The sequence below is a fragment of the Lacerta agilis genome, chromosome 3, assembly GCF_009819535.1.
Source record: "Lacerta agilis isolate rLacAgi1 chromosome 3, rLacAgi1.pri, whole genome shotgun sequence".
Classification (NCBI taxonomy): domain Eukaryota; kingdom Metazoa; phylum Chordata; class Lepidosauria; order Squamata; family Lacertidae; genus Lacerta; species Lacerta agilis.
In genome coordinates, this window is record NC_046314.1 from 58,866,467 (window position 1) to 58,881,484 (window position 15,018).

The 15,018-nt window shown below is 43.5% G+C and overlaps 1 protein-coding gene across 1 annotated transcript in view; it reads left to right on the forward strand.

Annotated features, from left to right (window-relative positions):
• The first annotated feature begins 781 nt into the window (after positions 1-781).
• Positions 782-15,018, forward strand: part of ARFGEF3 (ARFGEF family member 3) — a 72,784-nt gene continuing 58,547 nt past the window's right edge. Inside the window, exons 1-2 of the mRNA XM_033143877.1 lie at positions 782-999; positions 6,394-6,445. Of these exons, the coding sequence (XP_032999768.1) occupies positions 915-999; positions 6,394-6,445 (137 nt within the window). The 5' untranslated portion in view covers positions 782-914. The remainder of the gene's footprint in view (positions 1,000-6,393; positions 6,446-15,018) is intronic.

The window sequence follows — 15,018 nt, forward strand, 5'->3', positions numbered from 1 at the left end:
GCATTTTGTATTTTTAATTATTAGTTTTAATCAAATAGGTCAAGTGAAAGAGATAACCCTTTGCTTTCAAAATACTCTGTTTATTCAACAAAATGCGTGATCCCACCCCAAACAATAGCCAGCATAAAAAACCCCAGTGGTCAGCACCCCATAGGCGGTATCATCTCCTAGCTGTAAAATATATTTTTTTAAGCCCTTATTCCGATATCTTTGACTACTTCGCTCCAGGCAAGAGCTACGCGTCTCCTTTACGCGGAGTTGAGCTCACTCCCTTGCCCCTACGTGAGGAAAGGGGTTTTGCAGCCCGGCAGATAAAGCTTCCTTTTCCTTTTCCGCAGGCCCGATTTCCTAGGAAAAGGAAAGGAAGCACAGCCTTTCGCACTCGAAATCCATTCTCGATGCAGCCCCGCCTCTCCAAAATCTGTGCTTTCCCCCTCTTTATCCAGTCCCTTGCTCCCGTTTTCCCCAGCGCCTGGCGAGCGAGTGGTGGCCTCTGTTGTTGTTGTTGTTGTTGTTGTTGTTGTTGTTGTTGTCCCAGCTTCCTCCGGGCGAATCTGATCCGCCCCGCCTGTTAGCCAGCACCGGCGACGGAGCCCCTCCTTCCTTCCTTCCCTCTTTCCCTCCGGTTGGCGAAGCTGAGCCCGCCCAGCCGAAGCCTCCGCCGCCACCGCAGGAACCTGCTGCTGGGCTTTGCTGCTGGAGGCGGAGGCAGGAGGCGCGCAGGGTGACGTGTCGCCGCCGTGAAGCTTAGCGTGATTCACCGATAGCGGCAGGCGGAGGTGGGATGCTGCGCGCTGAGCGAGGAGGACCCGCCGCCCTTTAGCTCTGCCTGCCGCCGGCGCCTTGGCTCTCCTCTCCCGCCCCCGGGCGCTGCTGCTGACCGAGGATCCCTGGAGGATCCAAGAGGCTTCAGGATGGAAGGAATCCTGAAGAAGCTGCAGAAGGAAGCCTCGGGGAACAAACACAAGGCGATCAAGGAGAGCTGCACCTGCGCCAGCGGTAAGGAAGTGGGCGAGACAGAGGGAGAGAAGGACTCTTCTCTTCCCCGGCGCCGGAGGGCAGCCTTCCCTAGTTCCCAGGCGAGCAGGCATTGCTGGGTGGGCAATGATCCGAGAGGTATTACTCTGATGCCTAATCCCGTTAGCAGAGACAGCATCAAAGCACAGCGCCGCTTTGGTTGTGCTTGTGTTGTTGGTTGCGGGGGGGGGGGGAAGGGGGTTGTTTGTGTTTGCTTACGGGTGACCGGGACGGTTCTATTCCTGCATCCATCCCACTGGCCTTCAGACTGATATCCCTACAGGGCAACTGAGCCCAAGTGTTTGCCAGAGCTTCTTCTAGGATGTAGTGGGGTTCTTTGGCAGCTTCCCCCCCCCAACCCAGTTAATCTTTTCTGCTATAGACTATTCTAGTTGTGTGATTTTCAGCAAATCTTCCACACCTACTGCAATAATTCCCCTTTGCTTTAACGGTGCTTGTCAGTCGGCACATCAAAACACCAGCTTTCAATTCCTGACCGTTTTGTTTTTTAATCCTCTGCCCAACTAAGCAGCGTTTAAAACAAACAAACCCTAAAACCACAAAAAATGGGCTATGGAATTGACTTCTGGTTGTGCTCTTAAATTGCAGAAGGCTGAACTGAGCCAGATTAGCTGTTCACAAAATGAGCATAACCCTAGGTAATGGCTTTTTTTTTTAAGGAAGTATAATGACATAATGAGGGTAGCTAAATGAAGATTCAGATCTGCTGGGTAGAAAGACTTAATTGCTTCTCTCCCATGACTGCCTAACCAATTGCCATTTTTCAAACCAACCAACCAGATTTATTTCATCCACTTCACCAGGTCCTGTAGAAAAAGCCACATCCAGTGTTATAACATGAGTTAAAAGGAAAATTTAGTTCCTGGTCACCTTTTTATTAGCAGCAGGTACTTACTTCAAATATGAATTGGCAGTCTAATGCCATTTAAATGTGCCAATTGCCCTGTGGCTATTTTCCTATGTATTATGGGTTGATTTGGTTAATATTTTCATAGTGAGTTTTTGGTAATATTCCTCTCTGTCTGTGTATTCAGTGTGATTTACACATGGGTTATTCTAAAATAGATGTCCTTCCACAAATTTGTACCAAAGACATTGGTGGCGGTGGTGATGTTTTTTATGTTCTGGAGTTAGCAGAAGAGAAAACAGCTTTAATGGGCTGTAAGTTTGTGACTGAAGGGCATGGCCTTTTGACTGGGGGCAAGGCAAGCTAGGGAAACTTCTTATTTTCACCAGGAATGTATAATGCCTGCTGAAGTCAATGAGAATTTTAAAAATGCTTAACTTTGGCTAGGTCATGCCATAAGCAATTGTGATGTTGTACTGCTTCAGGAGTTGGCTTTCTTAATTTAACATGCTTGCTTAGAAAATGAGTGCACATACTTAAAAAGCTAGGCAAAGGTGCACTTCAGGCAGGTGAGCAGGAGACTCTTACCTTTAATGTAAGGGACATATGTACTGGGAAGAAATGGTGCCCTTGCATTGTAATGGTGACCATAAAATGTGTTGCTTAGGAAAAAGTGTTTTCTCACATCTCTCCTGTGGAGTGACAATGAAGCAGCTCACCTGTGGGCAAATCTGCAGGTGTTTAAATGTATCTGTAAAAAAAAAAAAGCAATCCTTTAAGCAGATTTTTAATTATTGTTTTAAAAATGCATGGTTTACGTTAAATTTGTTGGATATTGTGCATGATTTGTATGGATAGTTGTTTGCTATTCAAGGTGGTTTAAAAAGGAAGAAATACCATTCTGGAAGAGCAGGATAGATATGATAAGAAATAATGCAATAGGAAAGCTTAACTAAGGGAGAAAACTATAATGATGAGCACAGAAGCATCACAAATAAGGAGCAGTAGTTTCCATGTCCTTGTGTGTGGGCCACAAGCTGAGTTGTTTGTTGAAAATTATACTTTTAAATATGGCCTCATCTGGACTGAGATTTTGTGATCTGAATTGCAACTAATTGCACATATCGAGTAATGCCTCCAAAAGCAATATGTACGTCTGCATAAAAAATACAGTCATGCTTGTGAATATTCACAGGCACTTCATAGACTAGGAGTTGGAAGCTTCATTGCCAAGACAACTGCCTCAAACTTCCTTTGCACATTACATTGTTAATTTGCACTTGTAACAAAATCTAGTAAAGGAAGCAATTTTTAGATGCATTGAACTTAGGTTGTATCAGTGACAGCCAGCACCTTGAATAGTGTTTATGAGGTTATAAGAAGCCAGGGCAGATGTTAGATCACCGTGCTTGCAGGGAGCCCCCACCTCTTTAAAGAGAAAGTTTTGCAAAATGTAACAGTCTGTCTGAGGCTCCTAAACAGTCCTCAAGGGCAGCCCCATGTGTTTAAACTAGGTCCCCCCACCCACCCCATCTTGTGCTTGCTAAGTATTGTTTCCTTCCCATGCTGCCACTTGTTTGCATTTTCCCTAGAAAAAGCAAGTTATAATTGTTTAAAAGGAAATTCGTGGATAAAAGACATACATGCTGATCCGCCTTTCACACTCATTCTGCCAGTTTCAGTGGGAAACAAGCAATCGGCTTTGAGCCACGAGAAGAAAAGCAGAGTACTGTAATTCAAAAGGACATGTGAGCTAAGCCTGCACATAGTAACTCTGTGTGATATCGAGTGCGCCGTTCTACTTGCAAAATGGCTTTGATGCCACAGAGGCACCTGCTAATACAGGTGTGGGAAATCTTTGACCCTCCAGATATTGCTGAAATACCACTCCTATTATCCCTGACCACTGGCCATGTTTGCTGGAGAGTTGTAGTTCAGCAACATCTGGGAGGCCAAAGGTTCCCCACACCTGTATGCAAAGAAGGGGCTCAGATTTCCTCCAACTTCCCCTTTCCTTTGAAGCCAGATGCACCACCTTTTTGCCCTTCTGTATACAGGTAGTCTCCTAGTCCTCTGGGACTGAATTTTGAGGCTGCGATGGAGAGAGAGAAATTGGTGGAAAATGTTTTCCCTATCCCTTACATTAGTGGATTCCTCCACTGCATTAAAAGCCATCTTGCAATTGGAACAGTAGCATTGGATTTCATCCTGTAAAGCAGGGTTGAGGAATCTGCAGCCCTCCAGATGTCCATGGGCTCCAGATCCCATCATCCCTGAGCGCTGGTCATGATGACTGGGGCAGATGAGAGTTGGAGGTCAATAACCCCTGGAGAGCAACAGGTTCCCTGTCTCTGATTTAAACAGCGGAGACATGTAGGCAAATGCTTTTGGGTATGGATACGATAGGTTAGCTACAATGTAAACCAAATACAGCTCAGTGCAAAACCTTTGTAAATATGTATACAAATGAATCAACAATATGTGTTGATTATTCAGGATTATTATTATTTATACTCTGCCCATCTGGCTGAGTTTCCCCAGCCACTCTGGGTGGCTTCCAGCAAATATCAAAACTTAATAAAACATCAGACATTAAAAGCTTATGTTAGATGCTACATTTTTTCCTTAACTGTTTGAGGTTCCTTCAATGGTTTCCCATCCCAACTGTATACTTTCAAATTCATCTATCTATGCCACAGTGCTCTATATCATGCCCTCCCATCCTTCTTTATTTAATCTGCAATAACATCTCCCAGTTTTAAACTCACAAGCACTAAAGCAGAATTTCTACGTTGCTTTTAAGTATGCAATGAAAAGGGGTTGACAACACCTTGACAGGGTGTCTGAAGGCTATTTGGCTCAGGATAATAAGTAGATATTTATGTTGCCTTGTCAAATTGCACATGCTCCACTTAAATTTTAGCAAAATAATGATAACAATACAATTGGATTTCTGCAATACTGTGCTTCTTAAATCTGCATAACGCATAGGAAAATGCCTTACACTGAGTCAGTCTGTTGGTCCATCTAGCTCTGTATTGTCTACTCCGACTGACAGTGGCACTCCAGGGTTTTCAGGCAAGGATCTTTTCCAGCCCTGCCTGAAGATGCCAAAGAACAAGGGTCTCTCTGCATACAGAACATGTGCCCTGTCACTGAGCTACAGCCCCTTACCATTCCAATAGCTTCTACCTACCACATGAGCTTTAAGATGGTTTGAAAATTCTGTCATTCCAAATAACATGGAGGCAGGAAGGCATTTAGCTCCTAGACCAGGGGTCTCCAGTGTGGCATCTAAGAGCACAACGGTGCCACTTGAGGTATTTCTCTGGCACCCACAAAGCCTCTGAGCTCCACCACTCACTGCCTGCTTGGTCATAAGGTGGTCATGGGTGGTTACCTTTTTCTTCCTTGAAAAGTACAGGCAACCCTCCATTTATGCGGTCATTGCACGCTTGCATGAAAGCGCATGAAATGGAAAAAGCCTGCAAAGGCCCAGTTCCACCCCCTGTCCCTATTTCGCCCTTTTAGTGATGTTTCCGTGACATCTTTATCAGGTTTCCAGGTCACTTCTGGGTTCGGTGTTGTGTGCATGTGAGCAATCACACACCTATCTTGTAATGAAGAGTGGTACATCAATCTAATAAAAAAAATATAAATAAATAATTATCTGTCACATCTAAAACAGTAGTTGCATGTACATGGAGCTGAAGGAAGAAGTTAAAAGCACCCCATTCTTTCTCACTTCCTCCTTTGGTTCTATATGCTTCTCAAGGCTCAGATTAATTCTGTCGAATCCAATTTTACTCAGATCATTTGGAAAAAACGAAATATTTGTGTGCATACTGTCTCTCTCCATGAGGAGCATAGCTGAGGGAGAAAAATGACCAGAAAGCTGCCAACCACAGCTCTCACTCAAAAATATGAATGTGCTCACAACCCTGGAAAGGTTGGCAACCCCTGCCAAGCATTATACAGGTTCGTTCCCTTCACAGTCAGAAATACAAACTGCTTGTCTTTCTCAGCTCCTACCCACAAAAAAAAAAAAAGTTGCTTCCTGGGCAGCTCAATCTGGCTAGTTATGTTCCTGCTACAACAATTTAGTGAGCTGCATGTTTGGCCGTTGAGTCTGTAACAATTATGTCTACACATAGTCACAACTTGGATCAGCCAGTTTAAATGAAATTCGTACAAGATGCAGAGCATGTAGGCAATTTATGTTGAAGTATACTGGTGGTATCTGCCCCCACATACTTCCCAAATGCCCTGGAAAAAAGGAACATGTTTTTTCATGCAAGATCTTGGTGGTCATTTTGGGTGCTGCACTGTTGCCCTGAAACAAAGTGTTTTCTTCAGGGCCGCAATCTCAGCCTACACCCAAAATTGCATGAGATCTTGCCCTGAAAAAGTGCTTCCTGTAAGACACATGTCCCAGGTTAGGGCTTGAAAAAGTTGGACAGTATGCCTTCATTGCCCTCTATAATGATTCTTCTCCCTTCTCTATACAGAAATGTTGGAATCCCCAGAGGCTGCTATGAAGATCCCTCCATATCAGTTAAGGTAGGAAATGTATACTGCCTTGGTTATAGATGTCAACAAAGATACATGAAGTGGCTGCAGAGCTTGAGACTTGCGTATAGTTGAAACCAGAGTAAGAATGCTATGATAAAAAAACCTGCAGCATGCTGTAAGCAAGCCATACTAGGGGTGTCATCTATCATTTTCTGTTTATCGCTTACAAGTTATTTTTACAGATTTGTAGTGTTAAGAAAATGGTCTGGTCTCAAGAAAGCAATGTTGTACATTTTGGCTGAAAATATGGTTGTACAGGCAGTTGTCTACCCAGGGTTCAATTTCTACCACAACGTATCAGCAACAAGACCTTTTTTATCTTACTAAAGAAACAGCTCATGCAGCTGATTGGTATTAATGCTGATACACTCAGAGGCACTGCCAGAATTAAGGGCTCCCAGGACCAGGTGCCTTCCAAAAACACCCACCCCCAACATCACTTTTACTTTAAATACAAGGGGTAATGAAAGTTGTTTTAAAAGAAGAGTCTTGAATGCCTTTCCCTCCCTCCCTCCCCCCTCCCCCCTCCCCCCTTCCTTCCCCAGCTACTGTTGACTATCTCCTCTTCTTGGAGTCAGATATGAACTGTTTTCTACTGGTGACGTCCAATTGAAACTGTTCCCTATCCTCTAATAATTCTACCTGGGTGCTACCAGCAGAGAAAAATGCCCAATTCTAATTAGATGCCAGCAGCAGAGAGAACTGTTTCACTCTTTTCCAAGTCTGCTGAAGCTTTCTGTGTTCATTTAAAACTTGTACCTCTAGACTTGAACTGATTGCGTTCTAATGTTCACGAAATGTTATTTCTTCAAAAGATATTGCCTGAAAATACCCAGCAATCAAATAAAAGTATGAGTAACAGTTTCTGAAAGCATGTTTTGCCCTATGAAAGGAAACTACAAGACTTCTAGCTGACTGTTTTTCTGGCTTCTCGTTCTCATCACTGTTTTAGTGTGTGTGTTTTTATAATGGTTCATAGTTCAACAAACTGTTATGAAATTGTCATTGTCTTTCGGATAATACAATAAGCTTATTGATGAAAGTAGAATTGAATGGAAGGAAATTTTATCCTATACTTTGGGAGAAGTTTCATCACTTATTGATATTGCACAATGGAACTCTGGAAAACCCTGTAAAAACAGATTTTCTTATATCCAGAACTATGAATTGTCTTACTTACAGTTTCCCATAAATGGTGTCATAGTGAGTAGTTCCATTGAACTGTACAACTAAGGCATCTCTGTTTAGGAAGTGTTGAGCCCAGAGTATAGCTTAATAACCTTCAGTGCATAAGTAGTGTTGATTTCATCGCTTCTTCCTTCTCCTATCTGATTTATTTCCCATCCGCTTTGTCTGGGAGTCTTAAGCAAGCAGAAAAAAACTGATTTACTCCGCAGACCATCTCTCATTCACAGTGAGATAGCTTGGTAATTGCTACTGATGCCAGTGGGTTTGCTGGCCATCTGGCATTTGTTCCATTGCACATATGAAGCAGATAACATTGTGAGGTCTTGTGTCACTGCATCTGGCTCAAGACCAAAGTTTTGTATTACTTTTGTTACGGATTATTGAGTTTGCTGACATGGTTCATTGTTGTCTCAGGGGGAAAAAATGAATGTATATTGTATAAACTCTTTCACAATCAAGCAGTGCATAAGCCCCAGTAGCATTAGCAGATAGTAAAGGTGTGCCTTGGGACACGGGTGGTGCTGTGGGATAAACCACAGAGCCTAGGGCTTGCCGATCAGAAGGTCGGCGGTTCAAATCCCCACAACGGGGTAAGCTCCCGTTGCTCGGTCCCTGCTCCTGCCAACGTAGCAGTTTGAAAGCACATCAAAGTGCAAGTAGATAAATAGGTACCGCTCCGGCGGGAAGGTAAACAGCGTTTCTGTGTGCTGCTCTGGTTCACCAGAAGCGGCTTAGTCATGCTGGCCACATGACCCAGAAGCTCATGCGGACAAACACCGGCTCCCTCGGCCTATAGAGCGAGATGAGCACGCAACCCCAGAGTTGTCCGTGAAGAGCAGAGAATAGCATTGTACTACAGAGTTGGTTATTAGTAACTGTATCCAACCAGTGAAAGACTTGTGGCTCTCAAATTTCTGTGGTGCTAAAATTCGGCACCCCCTGCCTTTAGAGCGTTCTGTTCTACAGCATTGTTTTGACACCCCTGGCAGCACAGCGCCTAGTGCGACCGCACTGGTTGCCCCACCCTAAAACCGCCTCTGATCCAACCCCAGTTTGCAAGCGAGATCCTTTCTGGTTGGCTTATTTCCCTGCTACATTAAACAAGATGCATTTGCTTTTCAGGTTCTAGCGAATGGATTTATGTCCATTTTAGATACTGTTGGAATCAGCTGCAGGAGGCAGAGGGGGAGGCAGTGGTACGGTCAGTGTGGTTCAAGTGCATTGGTGGAACTAATTTGGTGCCCTCACCAGTGGGTTAACACCTTGTTTCTGCCTTTGTCCTCCCTTTCTACCTCCCAGTAACACAGCCAACTGGAGGTCAGGTGAGCACTGGCACCCCACCCCACCGTCCGCTACTGTGTGGAGCTAGTAAGAATAAAACAATGAAGCCCTACTAAATAAAGCAGTGGAGAGTGACCTGCTTTTCTGAGCACATAGATCCACCTGAGGCATACTCCTTTTTTCATTAGTTTCCTCCATGTGATGGAAAACATGAAGGATTGATTAGTAAACTACCTGGCTCAAGAGACATCATCATGTGCTTCGCACACTGTAAAAAAAGGGAAGAGGTATGGAACAACCTCAGAAACTCAAAGTAAACCACCTGGCTTTTACAAATGGTGCTGTGGTTTAAACCAGTGTGCTGCTTGGCCTTGGTTCGAATCTGTGTGACGGGGTGAGCTCCTGTTGTTCTGTCCCAGATCCTGTCAACCTAGCAGTTCGAAAGCATGCAGCTCAAGTAGATAAATAGGTACCGCTCCGGCGAGAAGGTAAATGGCATTTCCGTGCATTGCTCTCGCTTAGTCATGCTGGCCACATGACCCAGAAAAGCTGTCTGCGGAAGTGGGCAAACGCTGGTTCCCTCAGCCTGTAAAGCAAGATGAGTGCTGCAACTCCAGAGTCGTTCACGACTGGACTTAACTGTCGGGGGTCCCTTTACCTTGCATGCATAGCTCTTGATGATGTGGAGGGCTTAATATGCGTATGCTCCTTTTTCCTGCCCCAAATCACATCCCAAGCTGTTGTAGTACCTTCAGTAGGAAATCATTATTTGGGGGGAGGAGTAAAATGGTAAAACGTAATGTGGGAAATGGGGCTATTCTCCCACGTGTCATTGTCCCAGTCCAGATTGAGTTTCTCTGCAGCTTTTTATCAAGAATGTAAAATGGCAGATCCTGCTTAGGTTATTGTTAATGAAATGTGTAGTTTGGCCCTGAGAATGCCTGTGGATGTCCAAGAAAACAGCCTGAAAGAGCCAAAAGGAACTCCAGTAATTGCTGGATGCCCTGAATTGTCAGTAGCACATTTGACCAAGCAAGCATGGATGGAGAAATGTGAATGAAGCCCCAGCACTGATTTATAATAATAAAGTGAAATGTATCCATTTAAGAAAAGGGAAAGATAAAAAAGTCAAGTTTCTTACACACTTAGAACACACCCCTAAAACTGTTGTCTATGATGAAGCCCTGCTATACAACTGCATCGTCAAAAAGAGACTTGCACCTAAAACAAATTATATCAGGCTGCACCACTGACCCAAAAGAGATTGTTCCTGACTTTGTCAATCTACTATGGACAGAAATAGAAGAGAAATGACAGGCTGACACTAGTTGTCAGTCCCAGCTGCCAGGCAGTGCCCAACATTAAGGGGGCCCATCACACGTGCATGACATCACATGTGCAATTCCCCCCCGCAACCCAGCCAGGCATACTCGGCCCACCCACGCACTACCAGCAGCCTTACCTTTGTGAAAAGGATGTGCGGGGTGAAGATGCTTCACCCTGCATGTCCCTGACAGAGATCGCCAGTGCACCTTCCAGGAGGGTTCTCTGGTGCCCGGTGAAGACTCTTTGCTGTGCCATGTCCCTGGTGACCTTCAAAAGGACACAGCAGGGCCAAGCATCTTTGTCCTGGTGCATCCTTTTGAGGATCGCCAGGCCGGCCTCCTCCTTGAAAATATTGGGGGGCCCTGGCCCTCTGTAGGTGGCGCCTCTGCTGACAGGTAAAACCACTCAAACCTGTCATGAAGAATCTCCAGCCCATTGAGGACAAGTATATTTCCTTTTCACAGTGGGGGCTGGCCTGTATTTGCTTACAGACAACCCCAGCTGCTCACCAAGAACAGCAGGTAATGCAACAGAGGTACAGATTTGGGGATCAGACCCAGGTGCCAACCATGTCTCTGTATCTCTGTATCACCCACAACGTGAGGGGTTCATTCACCTCTTCATCTATATCTGCCAAGAATGGCCTTCTGCGTTCTATGTACGACAAAGAGACAGGCCTCTATGTAAAGGACACTTTGCAACTGGCTATAAAGTAGCCGTATTTTAACAAAGGAAAATCAAAGGGATGTGAAACAGCAGGATTTCAATACCGCAAGTGGTGCAAGTGCTCTAACTTGCAGATTTAATCAGTACAATGGGTTTTTATCACACTGTGTGTGTTAATGTCAGGATGCCTGTGCTGCCAACTACTGTTTTTTTAATGAATGACCACTGTTAATAATGCAATTATCACTGTCTGTATTTATCTGCATTTCATTTCCTTCTGACACCACTGTTTATAGTTCCCCCATCATCACCATTAATGTACATACCTATATTCCTGAAGTTCAGAAAACATTTCACACATCTGACAGTAAATCTGTTTGCCTTTAAAATGCCACAAAAATGTTGTTTGTACTTCTAAAAACTAATGTAGCTACCCTTTGAGAATGGCTTCAGATTATGTTCCAAGGCCACCTCGTCTTTCTAGCATATCCCACAACATAGCGTTGTTTTTATCATTCCCCCCCCCATTGTTCATCTGTTATTGAGAAAGAACACTGTGTTTTTAACACCCATTCTTCTTGACAATGCTATGAGGATTCTGTGTTTCTCTAAATGATTATGTTGAAGAATGAAATAAAGATGGATTCAATTAGTTCAACTGTAAGTGAGCAATGGCCCTTCTAGGGGATCTGTTTCCCGAAGCCCATAATACAAATGATTTTACACTTGCTTTGGGCTATGCTACTTATAACTGCCTGTAGTTTATTCACGTTTGCTATCAACACAAAAGCAGTTATGCCTGTCATAGCAGCTCTGATGTAATCCCACCCTAGGGGGAAAAAAGTCATGATTTCCCCCACCATCATGCTTGAGTTTTTATCTATCCTAGGTTGCTAGTAGCAACACCTGAGCAGCATTTGCTGTTAGGCTATATTTAGACCTATTAAATCCGAGGTGGAAATGATAGCAAGCTAATCACAAATATGTTTTCATGGCAAGCCCCAGGTGGTTAATACGGTATATATAAACTCCCAGGATTTGATACCACAGCGGGTTTTTTTTAAAATAAACAAATAAATAATATACAGTATCAGTAAGCAATTTTGTGAAGGGCCTGCCAGGTGTTGATTGGTACACAATTCTTAGCCAGGCCCAAATCTTGACTGCTTGCCTTTACACCTCATTGAGAAAGCAAAGGATGAAATTTGCTGTGTGGCATTTATTTGAACATAATATCTCCCTGACTTCCCACATTTCCCATTATTTCTGGAGACAGACAACAGCTGTATCCAGGTAAACACAGCACAGCCTAATTAATTTGCTAGCTCCTCCCTGAAGTAAGCGTGAATTCCCATGACACACATCACACACCAGGTTGTGAATGCTTTCTAGAAAAAGTCATATACAGGTGAAACTCGAAAAATTAGAATATCGTGGAAAAGTCCATTTATGTAAGCAATTGTTTTCATTAGCTACTGTAGTTTAATATATGAGATAGGCTCATGACATGCAAAGTGAGATATGTCAAGCCTTTATTTGTTATAATTGTGATGATTATGGCGTACAGCTGATGAAAACCCCAAAGTTGAAATTGTTAATTTGGGGTTCTCACCAGCTGTACGCCATAATCATCACAATTATAACAAATAAAGGCTTGACATATCTCGCTTTGCATGTCATGAATCTATCTCATATATTAGTTTTACCTTTTAAGTTGAATTACTGAAAGAAATGAACCTTTCCACGATATGCTAATTTTTCAAGTTTCACGTGTGTGTGTGTGTGTGTGTATATATAGCTCTAGAACTTCTACAGCAACATCTGTTACTTCTGAATAATTCAAAGATGTATGTCAGTCAAAACCTGAATATATCTGACCAGGTTTCAACAAACCTCCTTGCTTTGGCAAAGGTGGAACCGTAACTTCTAAGATTCGACCAAGCTGTCCAAAGAGTTTCTGCCAAGGCAGGTGAAACTGGCTTTTTACTCTTCCTGCTGTGGAGCAGAAAAGGCAGGGGTGGGGTGTACAGTGAACGCTTTCCCTCCACCTCTCTGTCAGCAAACGCAAGGTGCAGAGAGGGTTGGAAGTTGCTGCCTCAGGGCGCTCAGTGCACTTTGTGGCAGCAGCTCCCAATGGTACAGACTCCCTACTAGTTGCGGGATGAGAGACTTGACAGATGGGGTGACTACAACTTTTGACTTGGTCAGCAGAAATGTTTTAGAGCCCTGTATTTAACTTTTCTTCAAGGTTACACTCATAGCAGTACTGCATATTCCCAGCCATATTTTGTGCCTCTGCTTTATATTTTTAGCTCCACATGGCATGCCCCAATTGAGAATTTTCATCATATGCTTATTGATGGGGGCAATGGAACTGTCCCATGACTGTGACCTTTAATAAGATGGTGATACTACTATTATTATTCAATGTTTAATTCTTTACAGACTGTTACTCCACCACCACTGAACTCTGCCGCACAAGTAATCATGCAGACATCATTTCTTTTTAAGAAATGCTGCAGACAAACCAGCAAGACTTCAATTAATCCCTAGCACCAGTGACCCACCTTTTCTATGTAAAGGTGACATGCTTGTATTTGTCTGTGCTAGAATGCCTGTCTAGTCAGCTATAAAAAACAAGAAAAGGTATAAATAGCAGCCTCTCTCCTCCCCACCATTCCCTATAGAAATAGGAGATGTTGCTATTCATCTTGAGAAGGGATGGACAGATTAAAAGCACTATGGATTAGGATACACTAACTGTCGTGCTGTCAGTCCCTTACATCTGATGTGAAGGGCCAAAAGTTACAAAGGGCATTTCTAGATCATTGGTGCTTTGTGGTGGAATTCAGTCACAAACCAACAAATGCAGGTTGCAAAATCAAAGTTTATTTGGAGCTCTTGTGTATCTTTCCACGTCGGACCTTTTGCGATAAGCGAAGTCATGGGGAAACACATTGGGAAATGTGGGATTATGTGTGCTAGATGCAAGAATGTCTAACCTCCCTGCAAACAAATCAGAATGAATGCTGAATAAACGGGTCATATGGAAACAACCAAAGTGTGTTGGGTTGTAAACTTTCTCCATCTCCTCTATCAGCCTTTGAGGACAATTGGGTTTGTTAACATTCTACAGATGTTGTAAGGAAAAAAGATTCAATTTGTGCCAGTTCTCATTTCCATCTCAATTTTAACCCAGAGCTCGAATTAATGAGCCATTTCCATTCTCTTCACATTTGAAGTCTTTTACTGCCAGAATGAAGTAGTTGAACTTCCATTTTACTATCGGTTTTTCACAGCCAGCGACTGTGTTTCTGTGACCTTGCTAGCGCTCTAGATTTTAGTTGGCCTGTCATGTCACTGCTGTCCATAGTGACAGCATCTCAGACCTGGAAACAAGAAAAAGGCAGCTCAGCCAATTCCCAAAATGGAACGTGGGAAAGGTCACTGATTTGCATTGATGGCATTTACATTTTAATAACTCCTTCAGTTTCAGGCAGGATCCCCCCCCCCCGAATTATAGCTTCTCTGTTCACACTGTGCAAAAGCTATTTGAGGAAGACACCAAAGGAGGGTGAGACAAGCAGTTTCTTTCCTAATCATAAAGAGCCAGCCAATAGGATCTGCACTATTTTGCTCATTTTAATAATGGAAGATGGTTTCCTCATCACATTTCTTTCTTTCTAGCTCACCATAATTGGAATGTGAATACTTTGGTCCATAGGTTTCTCTAATTTCACCGCCATCCTGTAGGTTCTTGTCTGTTCTCAGCCCAAACAGTGCACCTTATGAATAATTAGGGCAGCTTCACACATTTTGTTTGCTGCAATTGACTCCCATGCTGCCTTAGCCCCTTAATTCCAAACATGTTCACAGGGTTACAGGTTTAGGAAACAAGGCAGCAAGGATCCTATGCACAACAAATAGTCAGAGCAATCTTATACTTGGATGCTTTTGCTAAACAAACAAACTCACTCACTAATCATCCTCAATCAGCAATCCCTTTGCTTCTAAGGCAAAGTAGAAGCTTGAAGGAGGGTCGTGGTGGAGAAAGGAATGGCCCATATAATTTACTATCAGCAGTCACTTGGCCAATTAGA